We start from the raw sequence: 27,618 nt of genomic DNA, 5'->3' as shown, positions 1-27,618 counted from the left end.
AAGTTGAAACCTAAAAAGTGACCGCCGGCCCACTTCTCGACAATAACTTTAATCAACAAGTCTAGTTCTGCATGACAAGCTAGTATCAACTTAGTGAATGTTATTGCTTTCTATGTCAGCAAAGTACCCAATCAAATGCTCGTTCATCTAAAAAAAAAAAAAAAAAAAAACACTGTCCAGAAATCACCTCAATTAAATACAAACTATCTACAAGATTACAGCAAAAATGTTACTTATACAGGCTTTCACTACATCGTCTACCTAACTGATGGTGCTGTAAAAATAATAAAAATCATTCAGTCTTTTATTCAGCCAGCCACCATGTCCTTAACTTAATGTGCACAAAAAGAAACACAGCAACTGTCTGAGCAAGAGGCCAAATGAGTTATTTTTACATCTGCATCCTCATGCTGGACACTTCTGGTCTATATGGAGTTGTTTTGGCACAGTGGGTACACTATCTGGGCAAACTGGGGCTGGTCTGTTCCATTGCACTGTGTGTTCGGCCAGCCTGAAGGTGTTCTGACTACATGTTCATCCAATCTTCCGCCTCTTTACAGCATGCACAGAATGACAACCGTTATAATGGTGCCAGCTGTAATTCAATTTTGTGGGGACTTGTGTGATGGAGTACACAACTGTTGAAATATTGGCAGTAGCACAGGGAAAGAAAGAGTAGTATTTACAGGTAGGGAGGGAAAGTGGTGGTGTGAATGTGTTGAGGTGGGGGAGATGAAAGCGCAGGAGAGAGAGAGAACAGCAATGAAAGCAGATGAACTGTGAGACATGATGTAAAGGGGAGAGCAGGAGTGACTGAGGCACACAGAAAGACACCTCCCCCACATAAGTTTTCAGAATCTCACAATAGTAATGGCTATGTCAATAGATTAGGGAACAGCCTTGATTGCATAGGCCATGCCTCTTGTAACGGATCCCTTGTAACGCTTCTTTGGTTATGTCCCGTTTAGAGAGCCCCCCCCATCTTTTTAATCCTATTTATAGCACTGGTTGTGCAACCAATTCCTTCGTGCCTTAATTTACATAAGTATAAATGAAGAAAAGCAATGGTAGAATCAAGAAAGATCACTTGGTGGACTCTCTAGGACGCTTATGCAGATCCTGCAAAACTGTATTCAAAATGATCTTAATGAATTGGAATTGCATTTGTCGGCATTTCATAGCCCTGAAGAGGGGACAAGTGCTCTGGTGGAGAGGTAGCACATGACACTGTGAGGGAATGAAGGTTGGTTGCAAGAGTGTTAAACTGCAATGTGGCCAACCATGAAGTGCCTCTGTGTTTTGTGCGTTTGGCCACATGGTGCTCTTACCCAGAGTTAAGCCAAAGTACTTTAGCACATAGGGGAGTCCGGGACAGAACACATTTATAGATGGGTCTAGTTGACAGGAAGTGGGTGGTCTATGTGGGAAGTGCGTTGTTGTTGTGCATGATGAACAGGGAATGCACTTCTGTTGGTGCCAACAGGCAGTTGTGCTTGTGGAAGAAATGAAAATCCCTCTTTCTCTGGGCATTGACTATATAACACCTGGTTTCTGATAGGGCAACACAGGGTTAGAAGAATGTCCTGGGAAGAGACTATGTTGCTGTTGAAGTACTCCCATTTTACAGTGCAATTTTCCCTAGATTTGCTAAAAAGGCAGAAGCTCTGAAAATGTACTCTTAAATGGCATTCATGACATATTCCAGCACTTCGATGGTTTGGTTAGGAGAGAGGGCAAATGTTGTGGAATGAACAGATGTGATGTGTTAGTTCCTCAGGCTTTAAACCATAATGAGCATTATGTGGCTGAAATAAGCCTAAACTCATTACAAAAAGAGAGGTTTACTGAGCTTAGAGAGATGTCCTGCTCTGATATTAGACACATGTGAGATGAGTGTGTCTGGCTGGCTGGGAGGTACTCATTTTATGTTAGGCCAGTTAGATCATTGGTAAAATAGCTCAATGAATGTGATGTTCAGCGATCTTCAAGAGACTTTTTAAAGAAGTGAGTACTCGGGTAAGTTGAAGTAAGTTTATTCCGTAACAGCGGGACACCACAGCAACTGCCTCTCTGCCTCCACCACCTGGTTAACTGTCATTCCATATTCCTTCTCTCTTCTAGAATCTTTCTACCCCCACATTCTGATAGCGAGCTTCCTCTCCACATAAGAACAAACCATTAAATTACTATAACATTACATCCCAACAAGATTCTCTTAAATCTGTATGGTAGTATTCGTGAATATTAGTCTTTTGACGGATCAACTCATATGTGGCTTACAAAGACCCTAGAAATGTAGTCTGGTTCCTAAAACTGAACTGGGGGCATGCGGTGTATTGAGTGTATAATGAGAGTTACTCCTGTTGCATGTGGATGGATGTAATCATGGCACCAACAGAGGTCAGCCCTAAAGTCATTTCACATGATTGCAGAGGATTCTGCTGTCTCTGGTAGAGATTTAGGAGGAGCGCAAGGATACCCGGCTGTTCTAGGAGATGTTTAACATAGATACAGAATGCAGTGGTTTCCGGTTAACTCAGCTCCTGATCAAATGTCCTGGTGTTCAAAAAGCATTCCTGGTCCATCTGGAGAGTTCAGTTCAAGCCCCTCCCATTCACATATTCGTGTCCCAATCCTTCATTTTCACAGAAAAAAACTTACGTTTACAGTGATGTTTAGACAATCTTTGAGAGCTCCAATCAAATCAAAATCCCTTTGCTCCTGGTCAGTGGGTGGTCTTTTCCCATTGTTTTTCACAGAAACTGCTTTAAATGCGATTTCGCTTCTAAAATAGCTCAAATTCACCCAACCACTCTCAAACGAATGAAATATTAAATACTGAAAATCTTGTAGACAGGAATAGCTTTTATGCCAAATGCATAAATCAATTTAACTGCCACAAAACTGAGGCAAGTGAAAACATTTGCCAAAGTTGCCTTGATAGTTTCCGTGTCAGAATAAATGTTGCATCCAGTTTAATATTTAATCTAGTTTGCGTTATTACATCACATATGGCATCAATGAGTGAGTTGGTTGCAAGTGTTTTTTTTTTATAGTTTCATGTGCAATAAGTCAATAAAATAACGCAGGGTCATAAGTACAGCCAATGAAAAATGAGTTGTTGAGCTCAATGTACAATGATTGATGAAGGAATCACTGTATTCAACGAGGAGCATGGTGTGGTTCCAACACACAACAACTGTCTCATGCCACAGCACCTGGCATTTCCTGCCACCCCACTCTCAATGTAGGCACCACTACCTGCCTCTTCCCTTTACTGGTAATGGTGCCTCTTCCTTTTCCCAGACAAACACTTCCTAATCATTGATGGCCTCTCCAGAAACACGACTTGATCTCTTTGCCACCAGGGCCTTCAAGCAAAGGCCACCTGTCCCTCTGCAAGAGGTACAACTTGGTCTCTGCTGCAAAACACAGAACCATAAACAGGGTACCGAGTCTCCTGTGCCACCTCTTCTTCTCTCCCCACACCCTGGAAATACTTGCATTTCGAAACGATAAACAGGTGTAAGAAGAAGCCGAGTGAAAGAAAGATAGAGGAAGAGAGGAAATCAGAAAAAGAGAGCCCTGAGGGACAGCGATTAGTGCAGAAGCAGTTATTGTATTTTTCATCAGCTCGTGACATTTTATAAGTTTCTCTTGACTGAGAATACGACAAAAAAGCAGTCCTTACATTCATGCAGGACCTGTTTTTGCACTAATTTCTCAGATAGGAACAACTTTTTAAAACTGGAATTATCTATAGAAATACGCAATATATGCACCTGCACAAATCACAGTAGAGGGGCGGTAGTATGTTCCCCAACTGATGTGTGTACAATTCAAAGAAATGTGGCAGCTCGTGAAAAATAGTTGGGTGCAAAACAATGTTTTCACAAGTTCACATTATATAATACGTCCCATGTGTATACACACACTGCAGACAATACAACTGCAAATACCAATACTCCATGCAACACCAGTGCATCAACCACCTCTCACAACTTCATGGTGCTTCACTCGTACAACATGCAACAACACACCATTCACTGAGTCCAGACACACACACACATAGCCCTGCACAATCCTAGCAGTCCACAGCATCAAGTGGCCATATGAACAGCGAAGCTGTACTATACAATTACCAACCACATAAGAGAACGCACAGTTAACACATCAAGGCATATCACATTCTAGAGCACACGCTGCACATCATACCAAAATGTGTGAATGGGGAACTAGTGTGAGAGAGAATGCGACCTGCCCTGAAAAGCACATGCTATACGGAAACTGCCTTTCAGAAACATGTGCTGCACATTACAATGCACTCTGCGGCATGCCCCCACACATAGGCATACACGCACAGACTCACACACACACACACACACACACAGATCTTTACCTTCCTTCACTTATCTTCACCTCCACTTCACAAGACCTACCTATACAATTATGCCTTAAGTAAAGACACACTGAGCGTGCGGTAGTTTAGTGCCTATGCCAGGCAGTAACAAGACTTCCAGATGTTCAATGTGGCGGTGGAATTATTTTAAAATAATCCACAAAAGGTGGGCTATGCCATCCCTCATTTATGAATAAATTCAGCATGGTGCAAGACTAACAGGCCATGATTAAAAAGAGAAGGGTTACCTGTATGTTTGGATTTTGGCCATTAATATCCGCCTTTGAGAGATCGGGAAAGTTTGGGAGATCCAAGAGGAAGGATCCGGGGCCATCTCTCTGAAGGGGTGTGCGTCCATTCTGCTGCCTGTGTCGTTGCTTTGGTAATCGTCTGTGTGCTGCTTGCTGGTCGTGGTGCTCACTTTCATCCTCTGGGTCCAACGCAAACCTCGTCTCAGACGAGACAGCACCATGGAAATTGACCTAAAAATTAAACATTGGGAGCATTAATATGTCAATAGTGTTATTGTACCTCTGTTGGAGTATTGTGTAGTTCGATGGCCATATTGATGCTTAACGTAGGAGACCAGTAAACAGCAACGAAGGGAGCGTGTAATAAAGAAAAAGTGTGATGGACTTTAAAGGGAGCGCAAAATAAACCACTGCCCATCTGAACAAGACCATATTAATTTCCATTGGGGTAGGTTTTGACCCATACTAATGAAGCAAGATGCTAGGGATTGCTTGGCCAATAAGGAACACTCACGATTTTAGGTGAGTCCCTGCGCAAAGGATGTGGAGGGCCATGGGCTCTAGCACAGTGCTGCAAGAGTGCCTATGCGGGGCATGGGCGGCTTACTGGGCGATTTCTGCATGCCACTCATAGCACACAGGATAGGAAAACGGAAAAGCAATGCACAAAGTTCTCGGAACCCTATATGCTTACCTCGTCAATATCTGCCAGACCAATAATGTATTATGTATGCGTTGTAATATTTGGTACACGACTGGGCCCCATTGTGGCAGCAAGCTGCCAGTCATAGAAATCATGGGTCAAAACAAGTCTCCTCGTGCTTCAAACGTTAGATCCAGTCCTTATCAGACTCCCTCCTAACTGGACAACGTAACAGACCTGTTAGCACAACTTCATCCAACACCCACGGCTTAACAATGGAAAGAGGCTGCAAAATGGTATCATAATAAGACAGTGGTACTAGATTACAGGAATGTTAAAAGATACAGTTATGTCGTAGACTCCAACATTTGCAGTCCCACACTAGACTGACGGAAGGAAGGATTTGTTCGTTTAAACTAAATCTGAAAAAACAAACATCGCCCAGCTTCGAAATTCCTACCGAGGATTTTACAGTTAAACAAGCGTGCGGTTTGTGTACGTAGCACTTCCCTTCTGTGTCCTATACCCCCACGCGTGCAGCTTCACTATGTTTTTTTTTCTTCAAACCTCAGGACCGCACTCCGTTGGAATATCATTTTCATGTTTTTCTAATGGCGGGATTAAATTTCGCCAAGTTTGAGGTTAGCGGTTCATGCTTTTGTTATTGTTCAACATCTTGCCAGGTTTTGCAGTGTACATTACAGCTGACTGCTCGAGGCCCGGTATGACTGTCGCCACCGCCTCTCGCGCTCGAGAGCCGGCATCCCCTCTGCTCCGAAGTCTGACTAGACACAGATCGGCAGGATCAACTTTGCACTTCAGTCCGATAAACAAAAATATTAAATAGGCAAAGTTGTTGCTTTGTGTGTCTGGGGGTGTGTGGGAAATCTACTTGGGTCAGATGGTCCATACTAAGCAGTTAGGGTGGTTCATCATGTCTGTTTGATTTTAGTTCCAGAAATAATATGTTTTTATTTTTAATTGGAGTTGCTTGCTGCGTTACACGGTGTGGCGATACCAATCACAATGATGGATGCTAGAATTACAGAATGTCAATGTGTTTAGGCAAGTCCTACTCTGGTAGAGAGTGAGCTACTTTTGTTACTAATTAAAAATTCAGGTGATGAAATCCAAAGGAGCTGATTAAGGAAAAGGATGTCCATGGGCAGTTGGGGATCGGATAGACATTGGGCATGGATCATTGGTCCCCCAACCCCAGTGCGCATCACGAGACGGTGGCCCCAGGGCCCCATGCATCTATCACTCTAGCATGAGCGACTTCCCGCGCATCCCTTCCTGCACACAGACAATCTCACCCGGCACCCACGCCCCTACTTTGGAGCAGGCTCGGACCACACCGTGCCCCCCTCGGCCCATCACAACTGGAGCCTCCCGAACACAACACCCTTGTTTTCTTAGACGACGAAAAAAACAGTGTTTGTGGTCTCAACAGAAGTCGTCTGGATATGTTTGGAGTGTCTGCAGCATCGTCAGGTCTTAATGGAAGCAGATTTTTATCATTGAACATGAGGTACACATCTGTATCTTTGCAGAACTCATTATGGAAAAGTTCCTTCTTGCAGACATCAGTGGAGATCGCATGACAGATATTTAAGCAGACACAATGTCCTAGTGGGGCAGAAGTGAATAAATCATGCTTAGGGAACACATAATATGTTTCTAACATCACGTCAGCATCTACAGAATCGAATTGTCATCAGATGCAGGCAGAAGCGCAACGTCCCCAGGGCTAAAAGGTCTTTAGCCTCCACCACACCCCCATCGTGTCTCGCAGGCCGGCATGCTGCATCTGAGATGCTGTCGGATGAGGGGGGGGGGGGGGGGGGGGGGGATTTGAAAACCTCTGGAGTCTTATCTCAGCAACACCCGAGGTTTTCACAGGTCTTGGATAGACCATTTACATGCCTTTTGTAAACTGAATAAAGGGGCTTTGTTTATTATTTTCACTGGTTCCAGTGCCCCCTGGGTCCCCACTCTGCCTATTCATTACATTTGTATTTTATTCAGACAACTCACTCCTCATTCTCACCTCTCACTCTTCACTTTTACGCTCCCCCTATGCTCACAGCGATCACACTGCTCACTATACACTCCAGCCATTCACCTTTCTGCTACCCTTCACACACACAAGCACACCGCCCCCTGCACGTACATGATGCGCCACTCACTTGTCACTTTCACCACTCACCCTACACTGACAGCAATCACACTGCATACACTCGCAGTGTCACGTCGCTCACTGTACACTCACATAGGCACTCCTGTCACACTCATACAGCTCACCCTTCTCTTACATGGGCACAGCATTCGCCCTGCACTCACATCATGCAAGCAAGCATAGCGCCCACCCTGGAGGCACACCACTCACCATGCACTTCCTCCACTCACCCTGCACTCACCGAGACAAACCTCTCAGCCTGCCTTCATACAGGCACTCTGTTCATCCTGCCTGCACACAGAGACAATAGTCTTCCGGATATCATAGGGACACAACACTAACTCTGCACACACTGATCTCACTATGCACTCATCAGTCACTCATCGCTCACCCTGCACCACACACAGGCACACCACTCACCCTTTCTTTACACAGCTCACACCACCCTGCACTCATTCCTCTCATTCTGCAAGCACCCCTCTCACTTGACACTCACATGGGCCCTCCTCCTAACATTACATTCAAGCAGCTCACCAAACACTCACATCAGCACAATTTTCTCCCTACACTCGCACCACTCATAATGCACTCACACTATTCACCATCACTTACATGAACACACCTCTTATCGGTACATATAAAAATTACACAACTCTCATGAATATATACATATTTCTAGAAAGGCACCGAAAGCATACCTGCTCTTTCTGTAGTACTAGATCCCTACTTAATTCCATCTGCACCAAAGGGGCTTTTGCAAGAAGGGAGAGTGGAATGTGAATGTGAGATGGCACAAGGAGGGAGGCTAGGGCGGAGACTTTGAGCTATGGTGGTGGATTGAGAATCGTGTGACACCTGCAGCCATTCCTGGCTTTCCATTCACCACAATGCTTCATTCCAAAATGTAGTTGTTTTTTTTTACATTGTAAGTTGGGGCTCAAAAACCCAAAAATGCTAAGTGTTACTGGATAAAATCCATGGATGCAGAAGAAGTCAAGCATTTCATATTATCAGTTGGTTGCTGTGATATTACATGTTAGAACATGAGTTAGTTTATTTCAAATACTGTAGCTGCTTCATCCACACGTGAAACCAAAAAGAAACCCTTACAGCTATTTTAAGGAAGTGCACTTTTCATTCACATCATACTTGAAACAAACTTTGACAAGGCAATATATTATGTTTTGAATCACATAAACAGAATATGTTTTTATTAAGCTTCACTAAAAGGCAAGGCAGGTACAGCAGAAGCAGCAGGGCAAGTTTTTCTAGCACAATAAAAGCAGATTGACTAATAGAAGTGTAAGTGGCTTGTGTCTACATGTGAATGTGACAGAGTACAAATGTACAAAAGAGTGCAAAGATATAGTGAGAATGTGTGTGTGGAAGAATGTGTGAGTGTATGTGTGATATGCGTGCAAGTGTGCTGCTGGTCTGGCATACTGGAGGTTATTCTTGCCTTATGGACAAGGGCACTAAAAGCATATAGATGGGAGGTGTTACCTGTGGCAAACGGCAGGCCCTGACATGCTTCCATTAAGACAGCCTCACTGGCTGTGGGGGCTCCAACTGTGTAACTGAGAAAGCCACTAGCCCAATCATACCTAGTGGCAGGGACGCATAACACACACCACCCCTAACATGATACACTCAATTCTTGGCATATGCGGAGGATACATAGCAAAATTTTGGAACTAATATTTGAGGTAGCTCTTGTCATAAGATTTCCTGTACTGATTTCATAGGGGGTGTAAATGGCAAAATGCTGACCCTTGTATACCAAAGGGAATTATTAGAGGTGCCCAAGACTTAGGCTGAAGTATCAGTTGTAAATTTCTGACACTGTCATATTGAATGTAGTCCTTGACAGAAAGGGCTCACACATGAAAAAATTATTACCTTGGTATAGTGGTAGTAATTTCTGACTTAAGACATTTGAATAAACGAGATCTACTCCTAGTAAAGAGGCCAGGCTTCTCTGGTGCACTATGAAAGTACTGGAATATTTCATGAATGCCCTATAAGGGCCTGCGGCGTTTTAGTAAATTTGAACCCAAAAGTATTGAAAAATTATCAGAGGAGAAGCTTACTCTTCATTAAATCATCTACACAAAATTGGTTACCTTGTTTTGCTTGCTGGGATTTGGGGGAAATATCACGCCCTACCACTTATACAGATCTTTCACCTCATATAATGCCTATGAGGTTAGCGCTGACCCATTTCTAGAAATGCTTGTCTTGCCCCATTGCTCAGAGCAGAACTGGCTTTAGGGTGGTGTGACCAGTGCAGCCGCATCCGGTATTGACTTTGGTGGGGTGGGACTTTGGTGGGGGGGTAGGAGTTTAAAAAAAAATAATTTTGGTTTAAAAGCACCTTATGTATCAGGCAGTTTTCAGGCAACAATAAAAATGTCAAGATAACCCCGATTATTAATGTTGCTACTAGTGAGAGTTAGGAATTTTGTCTAGTTGCAGTTTTGACTCATCGTAAAGTAGCACAGTGGGTTATTGTGCCTTCTGCAAAAAACATGTACCATGCAGATCATAGAATTGAGTGTGAGTGAACTATGAGTAACTGGCGAAGTGGTTGGGTGAGTTCAATCTTGGGGATACAGCGGAAGATGGACCGCCGTTTACATTAGATGAGCTTCTCTACATTTTTCATCCTTCTGCTAAACCGAGTATGCCTTTACCCTTTTTGGTGCAGATAGCCCATAAATGTTTGCGTAGAGAATTATATCTCAGTAGGCAAGTCACGCCATATGCGCCCACAATACTGCTCCTAGGACTACCGAGAGGTAAGGGCAGAGCCAGTATGGCTGAACTGGTAGTTTGGCATAAGGCTGATGTAAATACTCTGGGGGACCTGTACTTAGAGAGCACATTACGACCGTTCCAGTCTCTGGTTGGATGAGGAAGGTGTTCCGTCGGGGCAGTTCCTACAACACGCCTCCTGGATAGCTACGTTGAGACACCACTGGGGGGATATTTCGCAAGAACTTCCGACACACTTGCTATTCAATATATCCACGTACTGGGCACAGGGAGACACCTCACTCAGTGGTTTGCGGAGTCCATTAGAGAATACACCTTTACTGATTTAACACATTTGTGCAATAAGTGGGAAATGGATTTTGCACGTCAATTCACATCTAAGAAATGAGGAGCGTTGCTGTAAAGTCCCAAACAGATCCATAGGAATGCAAGATTTAGGCTAATCCATTTCTATACAGTACATAGGGCCTACCTATCCCCAGATAAAATTAATACGTTTTTTAATAAGGCAGATGTCTGTTGCCCGCGATGCCAATTGGTGAGCGCTGATTTCTTGCATATGATCTGGTCCTGCTCCGAATTGCAGATTTATTGGCTCAGAGTAATTAGATTATTATCCACCAGCACAGATGGAGCTCTGCCGAACACTTGGGGAGCTTGCATCATGGGCATATTTCGCAGAGATAGCCAACACAGGGCCTCCTCTCGTTTTCTTGATCTGGGGTTGGCGGTGGCCAAGCAGCTGGTCACCTGTTGCTGTAAGTCAATTGGTTCCCCTCCACTCACAGCCTGGGTTCACTCAATGTAATATTGGGCTAAGGCAGAGGCGACATTATTGCTAAGAGAGGATACGCGGGGACTCCGCAAGTATCCCATCTCAGCGGCATGGGGAGTGCTGCTGACGGCATTACAGGTAGCTTCGACTCCAGAGGACTCTACTATTGCGTCCGACTCCGATCAGGTTAATTCTCATTCTGGGCATGGTGATCCCACTCATTAACGCGTATTGCACTTAGTGCACTTCATTATTTCGGATGATATCGCTTCTTGATATGTGTGACACGAGTTTGATATGTCTGGGACGGAGTGTGGGTTGCTGTGGCCTTATTAAACGGATCGTCCCCTTACATCTCAGCCCCTCTCCAGCCCCCCCCCCCCTTCCTTCCTTTATTTCCCTTATTGGTTTTTCTCAGTTGTTTCTTCTGAGTGGTTTTATATAGTTTTATTATATGGATCTGTTTATTTACATAATAGTTGTGACTTTATAGCTCAGCCGAAAGAGGTTACTAGAAATGTACAGTTCTCATGTTGCGGAGAGTTATTTGTACTCTTGCATGGTGTCTTAGATATTGCATTAATGATAAGCTGTAATGGCTAATATACACTGTTGGAAGCATGATGTATTATTGCTAAGCATCTGTATACTCCTGAGACACATTACTCACGCTGTTTTTTTTCTTTTTCTATCGCTGCCAGGATTTTATGTATTTCTTAATAAAGTGCACTATCGGTCTATCTGGTACTTGTTGCTTTAATGCATATTTGTATCATGTTTTCTTATGTCTACAAAAATCTCAATAAACAGATTAAATGAAAAAATGAGTGAACTATGAGTAACACCATTAAAAGAAAATTAAGTGTACATCAGAACTCCGCTATGAAGAGATGAGGTGCCCTTTTAGAGAGTGTTAGTGAGGGAATTCATGGTGGAGAAGGAGGTTATGGGGGAGGAGAGCACCACCGTAAAGGCCGCCACCATACCGGCCGCCACCAGAGCTCGAGCCGGCCCTACCTAGGAGTCTTAGTCCCCCCAAAGTTCGGGTCTAGTTGCCCCCTGATGCAGGCCTGCAATATAATCCAGCACCCCCCAGCAAATAGACTATAAAGAGGTGTGGGGACGGGACAGCAAGCATTGGGAAAGCCAATAGGTCTTGCTAACAACAGCTACTGGCTTTGGCAATGTTTTGTAGCCATGCTGTACAACAGCATAGCTGCTGCGAAGCATAGCTAAAGTGCTTTAAAAGAAAAGTGCTACGATGCAGTCAGCGTTAATGCATTTTTTTTAGGTGCATTGGTGCTGGTTGCATCATAACACTTTCTGGTTTTTTATTGGAACAGAGAGCAACTCTAAGGGAGAGAGGGAAAGAAAGATGTGGGTGGTGCAAGCGAACAGGCAAGATGGCAGTGGCAACCACCCAGATAACGGATGGTGAATGGGAGGGATGGGTCAAGAACGAATTGAAGGCAACCAAACGGACAACGGAGGATGGGTAGGAGGGATGTAGAAAGCCACAAGGACAACAGCGGGAAGGTGGGAGGGGAGGGTGCAAACACACAGACAAGGTAGGATGCGTCGGAGGGCAACCACACAGACTAAGGGTAGTGGTGTTGGCAATCACATGGAAAATAAAGGTTAGGTGGGAGGGGCAGGGGCAGCCACACTGATAAAGGACAAGAACAACCACATGGCCTATAGAGGGTCAATGGGAGGGACTAGTACAAGCAGGTAATGGAGAGTAGAGGGGAGCAATGAGGCAGCAAGCGGATGGAAAACGTGAGGAAGTAGACTAACAACGGAAGGTTGGTGGGAAGGGCGGTGACAGCCACACAGAAAACAGAGTGGCATGAGGGGCTGGGGACAAGCAGATATACAAGGGAAGGTGGGTACTAGGGTTAGGGGCAAGCAGACAGACAACAGACAATGGTTTGGAGGGACTGGGTAAAGCAGATGGGTAACAGAGGGTGGGCATGGCAATCACACGGACTGCAGATGGGACTGGAGAAGAAAAAGAGTGGAGAGAAGCACAAGACACACCCACTCTCGCAGAGTGCTTAAAGAAAAAGAAAAAAGAAGGATCCGCAAAATGAGCAGAGGAAGGACAAACGTAATTTGTCCATGCTGCCACGAAGTGACAAACACATGAAGAGGAAGTAAACAGATGGAAGCTGGTGAATAAGAAGTAAGCACATTAGAGTGACAAAGCCAACCAATGGTAAGCAATGGACAGAAATAAAGGCCCTTGTAAGACAACACAAGCTCTTGCAAGAGACAACACATGCACTGTCTTAGGTGATTGTGCAGTCTTTTTAATCTTGGTGGAAAAACTCACTTCAATCCCCCAAAGCTTCAACTTAAGAAATATATTCTCACAAAACAGTAGGTAGTTATACTTTGGACCTAGTTTCCATAGGAAGAGAGTTTTTCATTCACCAATAACTTCGGCATTGTTTGACGAATCGGGAAATTTAAAAAGCTAATACACCAGTCACTTCAGCTGCTGTCTTGAAAGTTTTGGGGTGATCCGTCAAACGGGGGCCGAGAAAAAGGAGGGCCCCAAAAGACTTTTTCCCCATGTTAATTTCCATAGGAGACTTTAAATACGGCTACAGCCCAAACTGCTGAACGGAATTACACCAAATTTGGCAAAAAGGTAGCTCTTGGACCAGAAAGCAATCTCTTTGTTGAATGATGTAAACCCATTCATTAGTTGCTGGAAAATGTCAAGATTTCTCAGATAAACAACTGTGGCCGCGGTGGATCGGTGACCCCTCCCGATCTCGGTGCCTGAGATCTGATTGGCTGCCAACACTTCAAACCAGGAAGTGTTGGCAGCCATTTTGTTACTTGGTTAAACCAAGTCACTTGAAAAAACTTTTTAAAAAGTTAAGGGGGCAAAGTAGAAACACCATTGGCCTCGGGTGGATCCCAGAGAGATCCCCCAGGGCCATTTAAAAATGGGGAAAAAAACTATGGGGATTCACAACTCTTGCGGAAAATAAAAAAATTAAATAAATAAAGAGCAGGTTCCCGTGCTACATTTAAATTATGTCCCCAGGTGGGCCAGATTCTGGGGGCAAATAAAAATGGTGAACATGTTGAACATGGGGCCCGGGTTGGCCCCGGCAGCGCCAGGGACCACCACCTCCCCAGGGCTATAATAAATTATACAGAGTGGGGGGCTCCAGCTCCACCACGCAGCCCCAGGGACTGCCACACCCTAGGGCTATATTTAAAAATAATGCCCATTCAGCCTTGAGGCTAATGACTGAAATGCAGAAGGGCCATGCCTGGCTTACCCCCGCAGCCCCAGGGACCACCACCTTCTTGGGGCTGTATTTAAAAATAATGCGTGGGGGGCTCCAGCCCTCCCATATAGCACAGGGGATCGCCACCTCCACGGGCTTATAATGAATTATAGACAGTAGCAGCCCTGCGGACTGGCTCACCTCCCTGGGACTAATGACTGAAATGCAGGAGGCCCACGCCTGACCCCCACCAGCACTACAGACCACCACTTCCCTGGGGCTATATTAAAAAAGAATGCGTGGGGGGCTCTAGGCCCCCTACGTAGCCCCAGGGACCACGACCTCCCCAGGCCAACTGCCTACTAAATTATATACGGTGGCCATGCAGCCCCGGGGACCACCACCTCCCCGGTTTTAATCTTTGTTGGAGGGGGCTGCATGGCCCCCCATTGTGGAGCCATAGATGGCCATGGGAACCGCCACCACCCAGGGCCGGCTCCAGCAATGTCCCAGGGTACCCACCCCCAAGACACTGCACTGCTCTCGCCAAGCCATATCAAACTCTTGTTCGCTTCATGAAAGCGAGAGCATTGAAAATGCTCTCACTTCCATGAAGCAGAGGAGAATTGCTTTTGGACAGAGGAAGCCGCATGTTTGCAGCTCCCTCTGTCCAAAACCAATGCAGTCAAGTGTAAGACGTAAAACAACACAGTGTAAAGCATCAAACAAGTAGCTGGGACTCATCTCCCAGGAAGTCTGTAAAAATAAACAACCATTGTCAAAGCCAAGAGGTCTCGCCTATGTGAAAGCTATTGCCTCATGGGTTAAAAGTTAGAAGGAAAAAAACGTTATGACGTGGCCAGCGCTGACCGCGTCATATTGCTTTTTAAAATTGTAATTATGGTCGGTGGGCAACATGGACTACGGTGGGTAAAAAAAAAAAAGGACTGAGGCCACATCATAGCGTTTATTTCTCATTACCGATGCAAGAGGCAACACAGACAACAGACGGTGGTAAGTGGTACGGTAGAAGCAACACATAGAACAGGAGGGTGGGAGGAGGGAAGGAAGAAGCAGCACAGAGGGTGGGAGGGAAGAAGCAGCATGAACCATGGGTGGGAAGTAGCAGCACAAACAGTGGAAGGGGAAAAAGCAGCACAGACAATGGAAGGATGGGAGGGAAGAAGCAGCACAGAAAGTGGGAGGGAAGAAGCAGCACAGACAATGGGAAGGTAGGAGGGAAGAAGCAGCATGGACAATCTAGAAGCAGCATGGACAGTGGGATGGAAGAAGCAGCACTAAAAATGGGATGGTGATAGGAATGAAGCAACACAAACAATGGGAGGGTGAGATGGAAGAAGCAGCACGGACAATGGGAGGGTGGGAGTGAAGAAGCAGCACGGACAATGGAAGGGTGGGAGTGAAGAAGCAGCACAGAATGGGAGAGGTGGAGGGAAGAAGCAGCATGGACAATCTAGAAGCAGCATGGACAGTGGGAGGGAAGAAGCAGCACAGAAAATGGGAGGGTGAGAGGAATGAAGCAACACGGACAGTAGGAGGGTGAGAGGGAAGAAGCAGCACGGACAATGGGAGGGCAGGAAGAGAGAAATAGCATGGATAATTGGAGGGTGGTAGAGAAGAAACAGCACACACAGTGGGAGGGAAGAAGTAGCACAGACAGTTGGAGGGAAGAAGCAGCACAGACAATCTAGAAGCAGCATGGACAATAGGAAGGTGGGAAGGAAGAAGCAGCACAGACAATCTAAAAGCAGCATGGACAGTGGGAGGGAAGTAACAGTACTGAAAATGGTAGAGTCCGAGGAATGAAGCAACACTAACAATGGGAGAGTGGGAGGGAAGAAGCTGCATGGACAATGGGAGAGTGGAAGGGAAGAAGCAGCATGGACAATCAGAAGCAGTACGGACAATGGGAGGGTGAGAGAGAAGCTGCACGGACAATGGGAGTGAAGAAGCAGCATGGACAGTGGGAGGGAAGAAGCAGCACAGACAGTGGGAGGGAAGAAGCAGCACAGACAGTGGGAGGGAAGAAGCAGCACAGACAGTGGGAGGGTGGGAGGGAAGAAGCTGCATGGACAGTAGGAGGGTGGGAGGGAAGAAGCAGCACGGACACTGAGAAACAGCACCGACAGTGTGAGGGTGGAAATTAAGACACAGCATGGCCCATTGGAGGGTGGGAGGTAGGAAGGAAGGAAAACACAGAGAATGGGGTGGTATGTGTAGACATAGTCTCGGAGCCTCTGACTGGGAGTAGGGTTTGGTCTCAGGTTGTACCTCTGGCTTCGCTGTGTTCCGGTCCCAGGTTCCTCAGATTGTCCTGTAGCAACAGCCTCAGTTGTTGGTGATGTGATATTGACTCCTGCATTCCCTTGGCTTGGCAAATACTCTCTCTCTCGAGGCTCTGGTGCCCCCTCCGAGGCAACCAGCAGTTCCTCGCCAGCTTCCATGTCTTCCAACCTTTGTTCTGGTGTGACTTCGTCAGTAGATACTCTCTTGAACCAGGATATATTTCTCGTTACCACTCGGGTGCCTCTGGATGCGGATACCATGGTGCCGTGAACATTCACAACTTCCCATATCTCCGGTTCAAATGTCGTTTGGTACTTCCATTGATGGTGACGAGTCTCGATCACTACTCGATCGCCAACTGCGAGTGTTCGGATTCCTGCTCCCCTTGCTCGACTCACTCTCTCGTTTGTTCTTCGTCGCCGGTCTTGGGCCGCCTCGTGATCTAACTGTGGCGCCCGCCATGCTGGGCTCACAGGTATACAGTCTCGTGGGGGTCTCTTGAACATGACATGCGCCGGGGCGCACCTGGTGGTGCAGTGTGGTGTTAGTCGATATGCATTCAAGAACTGCGACAGACACTCCTCCGGCACATCCCCTTTTTCCACACCAATCCTGAGTGCTCGGTTCATTATCCTCATAAACCGCTCCACCTCTCCGTTTGCCTGCGGCCACTGCGGCGTGATTTTCCTGTGTCGTATGCCCCTCCTTGCCAAGTATGCCTGGAACTCTGCGCCTTGAAATGGCGGCCCATTGTCCGACCGTACCTCATCGGGGAACCCAAGCATGGCCAACACCCGATCCAGAGCTGGCTTCACATGACTGAATGCCGTAGACGGAAGCACCTCCACCACTGGAAATCTTGAGCATGAATCAATCAGCACCATGGCTTGTCGCCCATCCGGGAAGGATCCAAAGTCAATATTATTTTAAACCACGGGGTGTCACACAGGTCTTCTGTGATGACGGGGTGTGGAGTGGGCTCCCTGCTCGTGATGACACAGGAGTGGCAGTCACGGATTTCTTGCTCCACAGCGCTGTCCATGCCGGGGAACCACACTCTCCCTCTTAGCCGAGCTTTTGTCTTTGCTACACCTTGATGCCCTAGATGAGCCAGTCGTACCACTTCCTTCTGTAGACACGCGGGGATGACAATCGTGTCTCCGCGCAGAACCACTCCATGGGGTCCTGTGCTTAGCTCACTCTGCGCACGCCACATGTGTTGGCGAAAGGTTTGTTCCTCGGCAGTGAGGGCGCCTGCTCCTTGTAAGAAATGTTTCCAGCTCCGGTCCTCTAGAGTACGCTTCACCTTCCTCAGACATTCATCCCTGTCGGTGGCGGCCCCAATTTCTTCCAGGGTGAGGGCTTTGGGGCAGGCTTCTTGAGACAGGACCCTCACAAATTCTTCCACCTCTTCCAGATCATCGTGGTCACGTACCATGGACTCTCGGCACGGGTGGCGTGAGAGAAAATCCGCGGGGTTTTCTGCTCCTGGTCGAAAGACGACCTTAAACCGGTACGTCTGGAGCTGGACAGCCCATCTTTCGATCCTGGGAGGCGCAAGCCTAGCTGTCCCCCCGAACAGCGGAACCAATGGCTTGTGGTCGGTGACCACAGTGAATTCGTGACTGAACAAATAGAGGTGAAAGTACTGACACGCCCATTTGATGGCCAACGCTTCTCGCTCGATCTGTGCATAGCGCATCTCGGTGGCCGTCAGCGCCCTGCTTGCGTATGCCGTGGGGACCCATGTGTGATTCTCTGCCTTCTGTAGCAGGACCGCTCCCAGCCCCACCGGGCTGGCGTCCACAACGACCTCAGTTTGGCGATGTGGCCTGAAGTATGCCATGACTTTGTCGTCAATCAGGGCCTCCTTCACTGCCCGAAATGCATCGTCCTCCTTCCCCGACCATGTCCATGGCTGACCTGATTTTGTAAGCACTCTCAGTGGTTCCGAAAGGGATGCCAAATTAGGGATAAAACTGCCACAATAGGTGGCCATCCCTAGAAAACTGTGGACTTCCGTTGCTGATGTTGGTTTGGGTGCCGACCGAATGGAATCTGCCTTTTTAGGGTCCACTCTCAGCCCTTCTCACGAGAAGATGTATCCGAAGAATTCGACTGATTCGTTGTAGAATGAACACTTCTCCCTGTGTAGCGTTAGGCCATGATCCGCAAGCCGTTGGAGCGCAGCCCGTAGGTGTCCATGGTGTTCTTCCAGGGTCTTCGAAAAGACTAAGATGTCATCACTTAGGTTGAGGACTCCCGGTAGCCCAGATAGTGTCTCCCTGATCGCATTTTGGAAAACCTCAGCTGGGGAGGACACCCCGAAACTCAGGCGCTTGAACCTGCGGAGACCGACATGTGTCGAGAATGTTGCGGCTGTCAGGATGGAGCTCTAACTGGTGGTAGCCTGCATTTAAATCCAGTTTTGAAAACCATTTGGCCCCATTTAAGTCGGCCACGATGTCATCCATCGTTGGCGTCAGGTGTCGCTCCCTTTTAATGGCCATGTTCGGGAGGCGCATGTCCACACACAGCCTAATTGTGCCCGGTTGTTTCGGCTTTGGCGCAACCACGAGGGGCGACACCCACGGCGTGGGCCCTGACACTTTCTCGATCACCCCCAAGTTCTCGAGTTTGATTAGCTCCTCTTCCACCTGCGGCCACAGGTGGAACGGCGCCCTCCGGTGTCGTAGTGCAGTTGGCCTCACAGTGGGGTCAATGTGTAGTTTGAACAGTTTTCCTTTTAGCCGACCCAGCTAAACAGTGTCGGAAAGTCTCTCAACAGGGCATCGGCGTGCCGCTCGTGTACTTGGTTGGCGAAAAACACGAGTTGGAGATCCTCCGCTGTGTGGCAGCTTAGCAACGTGCCTCTTCTGCCCCCTGTGACATGGAACTTGATGTTCACCTTCTGGTCGTTGCATGATACCTCCACGTCGATCACTCCACGTAGGGGCAACGGTTCATCACTGTCATATGTGTATATCCTGGCTCTCGAAGGCAATAGCGGCGGACGAGGATTAAGCTGTTCATACTGTATGCTGTCCATGACATTAACCGACGCCCCTGTGTCAATCAATGCCTTCACCGGGGATCCTGCAATGTCAACTTCGCACATTGGTGGTGACCTTTTCCTGGATCCATCTCTCCCTACAAAGGAGACGAAGAAGACGTCATCGTCGTCCTCCTCTTCCAGCCGGAATGCAGTCTGATGTGCATCAGCACATGGGCCTGGGTCCTCTAAAGAGACCTGGCGCACCGCTTGGGTAATGTTCCGTCCGCTCGGTCCTGCACGGCGGCTGCTGCGGCACACCTTCGTGAAATCGTTCATCTTTCCACAATTAGAGCACGATTTTCCCCGAGCAAAGCACCTTCCATTTGGTGGATGTTCCATTCCGCAATTCCCACACGCAGATCGGGGAGTGAACGCTGGTTGGTTCTTCTGCGTGGAAGGCGGGACTCGTCTCCGCACCACATCCACGTGCTCTTCTTTAATCGACACCTGCTTTGCCGGCGCCGCAGGACCGTCGAGCGCGGCCTGCATTGCTTCTGCACGTGCGTTGGAAAGCTCGTGGGACCTGGCCAGCACCAGGATCACATCCAGGCTAATCCGAGGTTGACGCAAGATCAACCGTCGCAGCTGGACAGACCTGCATCCTTGTATCAGTTGCGCCCTGATCTCTAGTGTCCGATCGGGCAGCTCGCAGGATGTAGCAAGCTTCCGTAGCCTGGCGTAAAAAACGTCAATCGGCTCCCCTTCCGCCTGTCGGGCCTGGCGCAATTTAAACCATTCGAAATCCGGGTTTGCACGGGGGTCAAAATGGCGGTTGAGGGCCGTGATGGCCGCCGTGTAGTCATTGCTGTCGCCTCTGTCTGGCAGTGTCTCGAAGAGCTCATATAGCTCGTCGCCTCCATAACACAGCAGGAGCGAGCGTTTGACCCTGTTGTTGTTCTCTCGTACACCTACGAAGTAGTGTTCAAGGCGTCCCAGCCATAAACGCCATCGCGCCGCTGCTGTCGAAGGTTCCGCCAATTCACTAAACGGCGGGATCGGAGCCGCCATGGCGTGGCCCGGTACCGCGGGTGCGACGTTCTGTGCAGGGACCTGGAGTGGCAGACCCCCTTGCGCCTGTCCTGCATTCGGTACCGGTACTGGTGGCGGAGTGGGAACCCGCGGGGCGGGCCCTGTGGCCGCAGCCCCTCCGGTGGCTTGCACGCTCATCCCCGGGGTGTATGTGGTCGTTGGCCCTCAGAAGAGTGGAGTCGGTGCTCAATGAAGCTCTGACACACTGGTGAGGCTCCTCGCCGTTAGTGGTGTTGATACAGGCTGATTATGGCCGTTTATAAGCAGTACTTGTGAATTCCGGGCACTTTCTGTACTCCAATCAGCTGAAAACGGAGCTCCGCGAGATGCGTGAGCAATAGCAGGGTGACTCTCTCGCGTCCGCGAAATGCTTGCGCTTTGACAGGGGGGCGCGGTGAGGGCCGAACCAGTCCCTCCGATAGGAGCTGCGCGCGCCTCCCCTCCCCTGCGCTGTGGGGCCTGATGGCGGCACGGGACGGCCGATGGTGCTGGGCCCAGCAACGAGCTTCTTTCCCCAGGCACTGCGCTCCCCAAACCAGGTCTCACCTGCCACGCCGCGACAGGCGCGATGATTCCGCCGGCTCCGGTAGGGACGGAGCGGTCCGCACAGCGGGGTGGCACCCGCCAGGGATGATGGCGCCGGCCGCTGGCTCCAGCGCAGACAGCGCGAGCGCGGCCCTGGCAGCACCGCAGGACAACAGCAGGTATGTCCGCGGGGCGAGGTGTGGGTGGGGACCCGCCTCGTCGCCAATGTAGAGTTATGCAGGGGCAAGGACAACCTAGGCCGCGTAGTGGGGCCTAACTTACACTCTGTGAAAAGAAGTGACGCAGAGACTGTCTAGTGCTTAGGGGCAAAGACCACGTGCGGTCTTATGCCCGTTTATTTATACCCGAGGGCTACCCCGCCCCCGGGCTGCATGCGTGCGTGCGTGTATGGACGGGCCGGGTGGCTCCGCCAGTACAGTATGGAAGAAGCAACATGGACAACATGAGATAGGACGTCCCCATCACTGGCCACAGAATGGTGCTTTTTTTCTTATGGTAGTTGGAGCAACACAGAAAATTGGAGGGTGGGAGGTAGGAGGGAAAAAGCAACATGGACAAGGCATGTGGGAGGGAAGATGTAACATGGACAGCGGCGGGTGAGAGGGAAGAAGCAACACGGACAACGAAGAAAGAAAAATAGTACCTGAATCACAGAGCGAGCAGCAGAAGGACACTAATCAAGCGAAGCAATCAGTAGTTGGTTTGTGCTCCACATGAAAGAAGAGAAAGTGATACTAGCACACTCTGGCCAATTAGGAGCCAACAAAAAGGATGAAGCTAACAAGTGGTAAGCAATGGGTGAGCTCCAAGCCCCTTGTAGTAGTAAACAATATCTCTCTTCAAGCGACAGCACATATGTGCTATTTTAGGCAAAAACAAAAAAAGTTTTACAAAAATAGAGTACATTTAAAAAAAAAAAAGGGGACACCCCATCAGTTTCTAAAAACGGACTTTAAAATGAAAATTGTGGAGCATAGATGAGTCATGTCAGATCAAATGGGCAGCATCATGTTTGTCTCAATCAAATCGCCACGCATAACTTCAATAGTATGGCTGGAGGGAGCATTAATGTGCAAAAAGGCATTGCTGGAGTAAATGTTTTGAACACTGGTAAAGTGACATTTCAACAATATACTTCCTGGACAATTCTTGATGCTCCTTAGGCCGACGTGGTGCCACTCTGCTTGTATCGCTCTAGGTGGCTAGTATTACCTCTTGCAGCACCATCTCTGATACGCAACTAAAGAATCTTACTTCATACAGAGGCACAAAATGAAACTAGGGATGGGAAGGACAAATAAACTCAGTAAAGACTCCAATCTGCAACAGAAACCTTCAGATCGTGAGGAGTAGGTAGAAATCCGTCAGTGCTGCAAAGCTATATGTATATGGCATTGCAATACTGTTCAAAATTCGTTCAACATAACATGAGTGCAGCAAGGTAAGCAACATGTACACAAGGATGAATGAATACATAAATTGGTCAACAACTACAATAACATGCAGTATGAATTTGAAACACACCTACTAAAACCTGTTGCAGTACTTATGCGTGGATAAAGTTCTAGAAAGCAATAAACTCTCTCCAAAGCACCAACACAAATCAAAGAAGAGAAGATATGATCTCATATTTACAATGCTGTCATCCCATTGATATTTTAGAAAGTCTGTGCCCAACAAATACGTAAAACGTGACAACAGCAGAACATACTGCACAATAAAATGTTGTGTTATAGTAAAACAAATTAACCATCCTCATGAGCGTGCGTTCTGTTCACATCTATGGAAACAGTTCTAATAAGCAAAGCAAAACAAATACATGGCCACAAAAACCCAAAATATAAAACCTCCAGAACTGTATTTCACACACATTAAAAGTGGTAAAAGGCACACAAAATCCCAAGCCATATCCTCTGTAAAGGTATCATCAGTGCTTCCACTGGGCCAAAGGGCTGGGTTTGGCTGTGAACATCCTCACTCTGTCCTTTAGCAGTGCTTAAACAGAAGGGTTTCTGTGTCTGGCTGTGTCAAGCAACCGATGTTGTCATTGGCAACAAGAACCCGTTTAATTCATCTGGACCACAGACGACGCCATTACTTCACCGTCAAAAGTTAATAATAGGGCAGACCCGTGTTGCATTTAAAAGTCTCAGTCTCATATGCTTTCTTTCATTTTATTCTTAGAGATGTGATGGAGAGCTCCCACTAAAAGAAACTGTTCACACCCATGTCCTCCATCACTGGAAAAAATATAGGAATGACGGGAGCCTTAAAGGGAAAAAAAAGTGCCGAACTGAGTGGGAAAAAGAGAGTGATAGACGTGTGGGTGCGAGGGATGGGATGGAAACCAGGTGGCACATGCTGTCAAAGTGCAGAAAACTGGACGTTTTTTGGCAGATAAATTGAGGATTTTGCAATCTGCTGGCCTTACCGGACTGCAAAATCCCTTGGCACGGTCCTGCACTTCGTAACAGATATGTTGAAAGACGCAAAGCGTCAACAAGCACTAGCCATGTACCTCATGGGTGAACTGTTGCCACACATGCACACCGTAAGTGATTTACAAATGCTTGTTGAAGTAGCAATTTATTGTTTACGTTTATGTTCGTCCTTGTGAAGGCAACCCAATAAAATGTGGTAGCAACATGCAGGGGCCATTTTGGGAATGCAGCTGCTGTGTTAGATGGAGTAGGATTGGGGCCTGCACTTCAGGTGAACATGTAATTCAATTGCGTTTTTCTGACGTCACTTCCTGCGATAATGGATTGTGTCTCCTGCTGCCTACAATTACTCGTACTGCATCTGTTCCCACCACAGTGCATGGTAGTATTTTTCACAAAATTTCAAGTTTGGCGTGAGGAATGTAATACACCCTCTAATGCCCCAGCACCAATGACTGGCTCTGATAACATCACATCAAGTGCTGCAGTGGGACATTTGACCAGGATGCGATTATAGAAATGACACCACAGGAGAAAAACACTGGAATACATTAAGATTAACAAAATAAAAAAAGCAGCTATTAGATGATTTTATTCACCAAACCCCTATATACTCCCCGGGGGAATCATGAAATGCCAACAGCAATTACATGCCTTAAGCACAGCCTGGCTATAATAGGAACAAAACCATTATAGTCTAAAGTCACAGCCATTGCATGCCAAAGTACAACAAAAAATGCCCTAATATAACTTTAAAAAGGCAGCACAGCCACAAACGCCCAGATGCAACCATCAAAAGACCAGTTTCCTAAGTATATCTTTACGTGCCCAAGCCGGACCTTAAATGCCCAGGCACAAACATCATATGTTCCTCAAATAAACCAATCCAGTGGTAACACATTCTATGGACGGGCTACAAATACAGCATAAATTGAAAGAACGTGCAGATTTCTGTGCCGACATCCACAAGAACTAAACATCTATGCAGCAACATTTTCACCTTAGTTAAACAAATACCATTTTAAGTTTATATTAACACCTAAAATATCACATTGTGTCCTGGAAATTCAGTATTTTAATGTAAAGCTCCCTCTTGGAATATTAAGTAAACACACAATTTGGGCCCCAAGTACAAAGATGGCATATTGTGCTTATGCGTGCCACAGACCTGGATTTGGCATCAGTAAATGTGCTGCGTTGGCCTAGGCTAGCAGGATGGGATTCAATAAATACAAAGAAAGGGGCTCAGGAGAAATCAAGACATGCGATCACACGAAACAAGCACTGACAAAAATCGGTAGGTCTGGTCTTGGCAAGCAGGTATGATGATTACATGGTATAAAAAAAAAAGTTATCACAAGCATATGCCACAAAAACAAAAAAGAAAATATGTTGCCACCTAAACGTGGCTCACATATATTTGTAATAGAAATCTTTCATTAAACAAAAAAAATCAGTGATACACAGTGGTGGCTGGTAGGGAACCTTGGCGGGGGGCTGGAGAGGTTAGAAAAAAAAAAAAAAAAAATAAGATTTTACCTGCTGGTTGCCAGTTGCCAGCCACTCCTTCTCCTCCGTCACATGAGGGAAACAGGAAGCACCCAGGCTCCAAGACTCCCCTAGCCAATCACGATGCTGCTGTCCATAGCATGACAGCAGCATCGTGATTGGTCTGAGCATTGTGGTTCAGCGCTCAGACAGGGAGTGGGAGGCTGTGCATGTTCTCCACCCAGGCTGTGCAATACAGCCGGTGGAGAACATGCTAAGTGCGCATGACGGTTTGGCCGGCCCAAGGCAGCTGGCCAAACTGTAATTCACACTTAAGGTGCAGCAACCCCTCCTCCTCAGTCTGGCGTCACAGTAGCCCCGCCCTAACTTGGAAAAGCAATATTCTTGCATGACGGCAAAGTATCTCAAATGTCAGACACAAAAAGCAGACCACTGTTTCTATACACCAAACTTGAGTACTTCTTGTTGTCCTGACACAGTTAGTTGCCTTGAAGATGAAGGAGATGTTTTTCAAGCATTGGTCTAGAATATGGACGGGAAACACTGCTTCACGGTGGTCACTGACTGAAAGTTTTGGTAGCCACATCAGTGAAAATAAACCAAAAAAAAACCAGGAGGACAGTAAATATATGAAAACACATGCGTCCCTTTCGAGTGAACATTTCAAGTTAAATAAAAACACAATAAATATAGGTAAAAAGGTCTGGAAGTCTGTTCCAACGCAATGATCTGCCCCGACAGAAATCTGCATGCCACACACCTCCAACAAACCCTGGCAGAAGATTAGGAAAATTAAAACTTCATATTTGAAAGAGCTGAACAGAAAAATGTTGTCATTTTAGCTATTGGAGAATACGTTTAGCTGGCTTTGGCTGGTTGATTGACACGCAGATCCAATGCACAGACTGTGTTGTCCGATTCATAGTACAATCTTCTGCAGTATTAAAAGTGGAAGTGCCTTAAGAAGCAGAAACCAGCCTCTGACAGGGTTGTTGCTCACCGTCTCACTCAGCAGAAAAGAAAACTAAAACCACCTGCTGAAAAAATAACAGAGCCTGAGGGAGCTAAGAGATTTATTAATGCAGGGTCATTCACCATGTTTTGAGAATAAAACCTCTTCTGTCATTCAGCAGCAGACTTGCTGTTCCTGACCACCTTGCGTTCCTGCACAGGTCTGAGCTCCTTCCTGGCCTGCTATTAATCCCGCCCCCAAGTTAATACCAACCAGCAGTAGGCATTGTTGCTTAACTAGGGAGGTACTGTTGTTGGCGCCTTCTTTCCTTTCGCTCCCTCTGACGTCTTGTTTCAGTGGCAGGAGGGAGAGAGGTGGCAAAAGTGCCACGGGAAGTTGCTCATGGGAATCCAGCAGTGGCGACTGCTACCCCGGCAGCCTCTAAGTGACCACCATGCCACTGTGAAAACATGCAACCTTCAGAGTTAATGGTATTAGGCGGGCTGGTTGTGACTCATTGTTAGAAGCTATTTTTCCCCAGAACTGCCAAGTACTACGTATCCTATTTGATGTGAGGGAATCTGTTTGTGACATCTATAAATGAGCCATTGATCGCTAGATTAAATTCAGCTGATCTGGTAAAGTATTTGAGTGTCCCCTTCCTTCCTCTCTGTGGCAACCTCTCAAGAAGCTTTGAGCTCAGGAGAGAGGATTACTGTCACAGTACTGGAGCAAAAAAGTACTACGTGTCAGGCGTTAGACCAACACATTTTAATGTGGAGGTCTGAGGTACTGCATAAAAATGCAATATCATGCATTTTTAGCGCCTTGACTGGCCACGCACATTTAGCTTGAGTGAACTAAAAGCAGGTACTGTATATTAGTTACAGTGACCGCGCACCAGGGTCGCATTGCAGCAGCAAGGTGTTCAAGACTCTCCATGCGAGATAGTCAATGATGGGGCAGGCATGGAGGGATAAGGCTGCAGTGCACAGGCACCTGGCTCAGAGTCCTCACGCGGCAGTGCGCTGCGGCAGGGGCGGACTGATGACAGGAGCAGGCCATGTGGGTATCTCATCCGTATACTACTTGAGCAGACGTCTGCGAGTCGGCCCCGGGATGTAAATGTAAATGTATGTGTCTTGAAAAGCGCACTGCTGCCCTGAGGCGTTGTGGCGCTGTAGACCGCTGCGGAACCCGTCCTGGCTATCCCTGTGAGATGGTCCCTACCGGGTATCTCCAAGGTGAAACCAGGCATTCCCGGCGAATTTGGGGGGCCGTTGTAGAGGTGAGGCAAGCTAATACCCAGAGTTGCCGAGTGTGATCCCTGGTTAGAGTAGGCACAGAGGCGAGAATTATCGAGTCCACTGACTGTGGTCCACGACCCTGCCGCATCGGGAATTGAACCCTGGTCCCGGGCCATTCTCTGCTTCCGGGTCTGCCGCCTCTAACCAGTGAGCCACACCACTCCACTGGGATCCGCGGCCTGCCACCGCGGCCTTTAAA

The 27,618-nt window shown here is 47.3% G+C and overlaps 1 protein-coding gene across 1 annotated transcript in view; it reads right to left on the bottom strand.

The window, feature by feature from the left end:
- Positions 1–27,618, bottom strand: part of ISM1 (isthmin 1) — a 197,948-nt gene that overhangs the window by 91,623 nt on the left and 78,707 nt on the right. Inside the window, exon 2 of the mRNA XM_086927722.1 lies at positions 4,648–4,881. Within this exon, the coding sequence (XP_086783848.1) occupies positions 4,648–4,881 (234 nt within the window). The remainder of the gene's footprint in view (positions 1–4,647; positions 4,882–27,618) is intronic.

The sequence above is a fragment of the Lissotriton vulgaris genome, chromosome 6 (genome assembly GCF_964263255.1).
Source record: "Lissotriton vulgaris chromosome 6, aLisVul1.2, whole genome shotgun sequence".
In the NCBI taxonomy this organism is placed as follows: Eukaryota; Metazoa; Chordata; class Amphibia; order Caudata; family Salamandridae; genus Lissotriton; species Lissotriton vulgaris.
The sequence above is the reverse complement of the archived record's forward strand: the minus strand, read 5'-3'. Positions and strand labels throughout refer to the sequence as shown.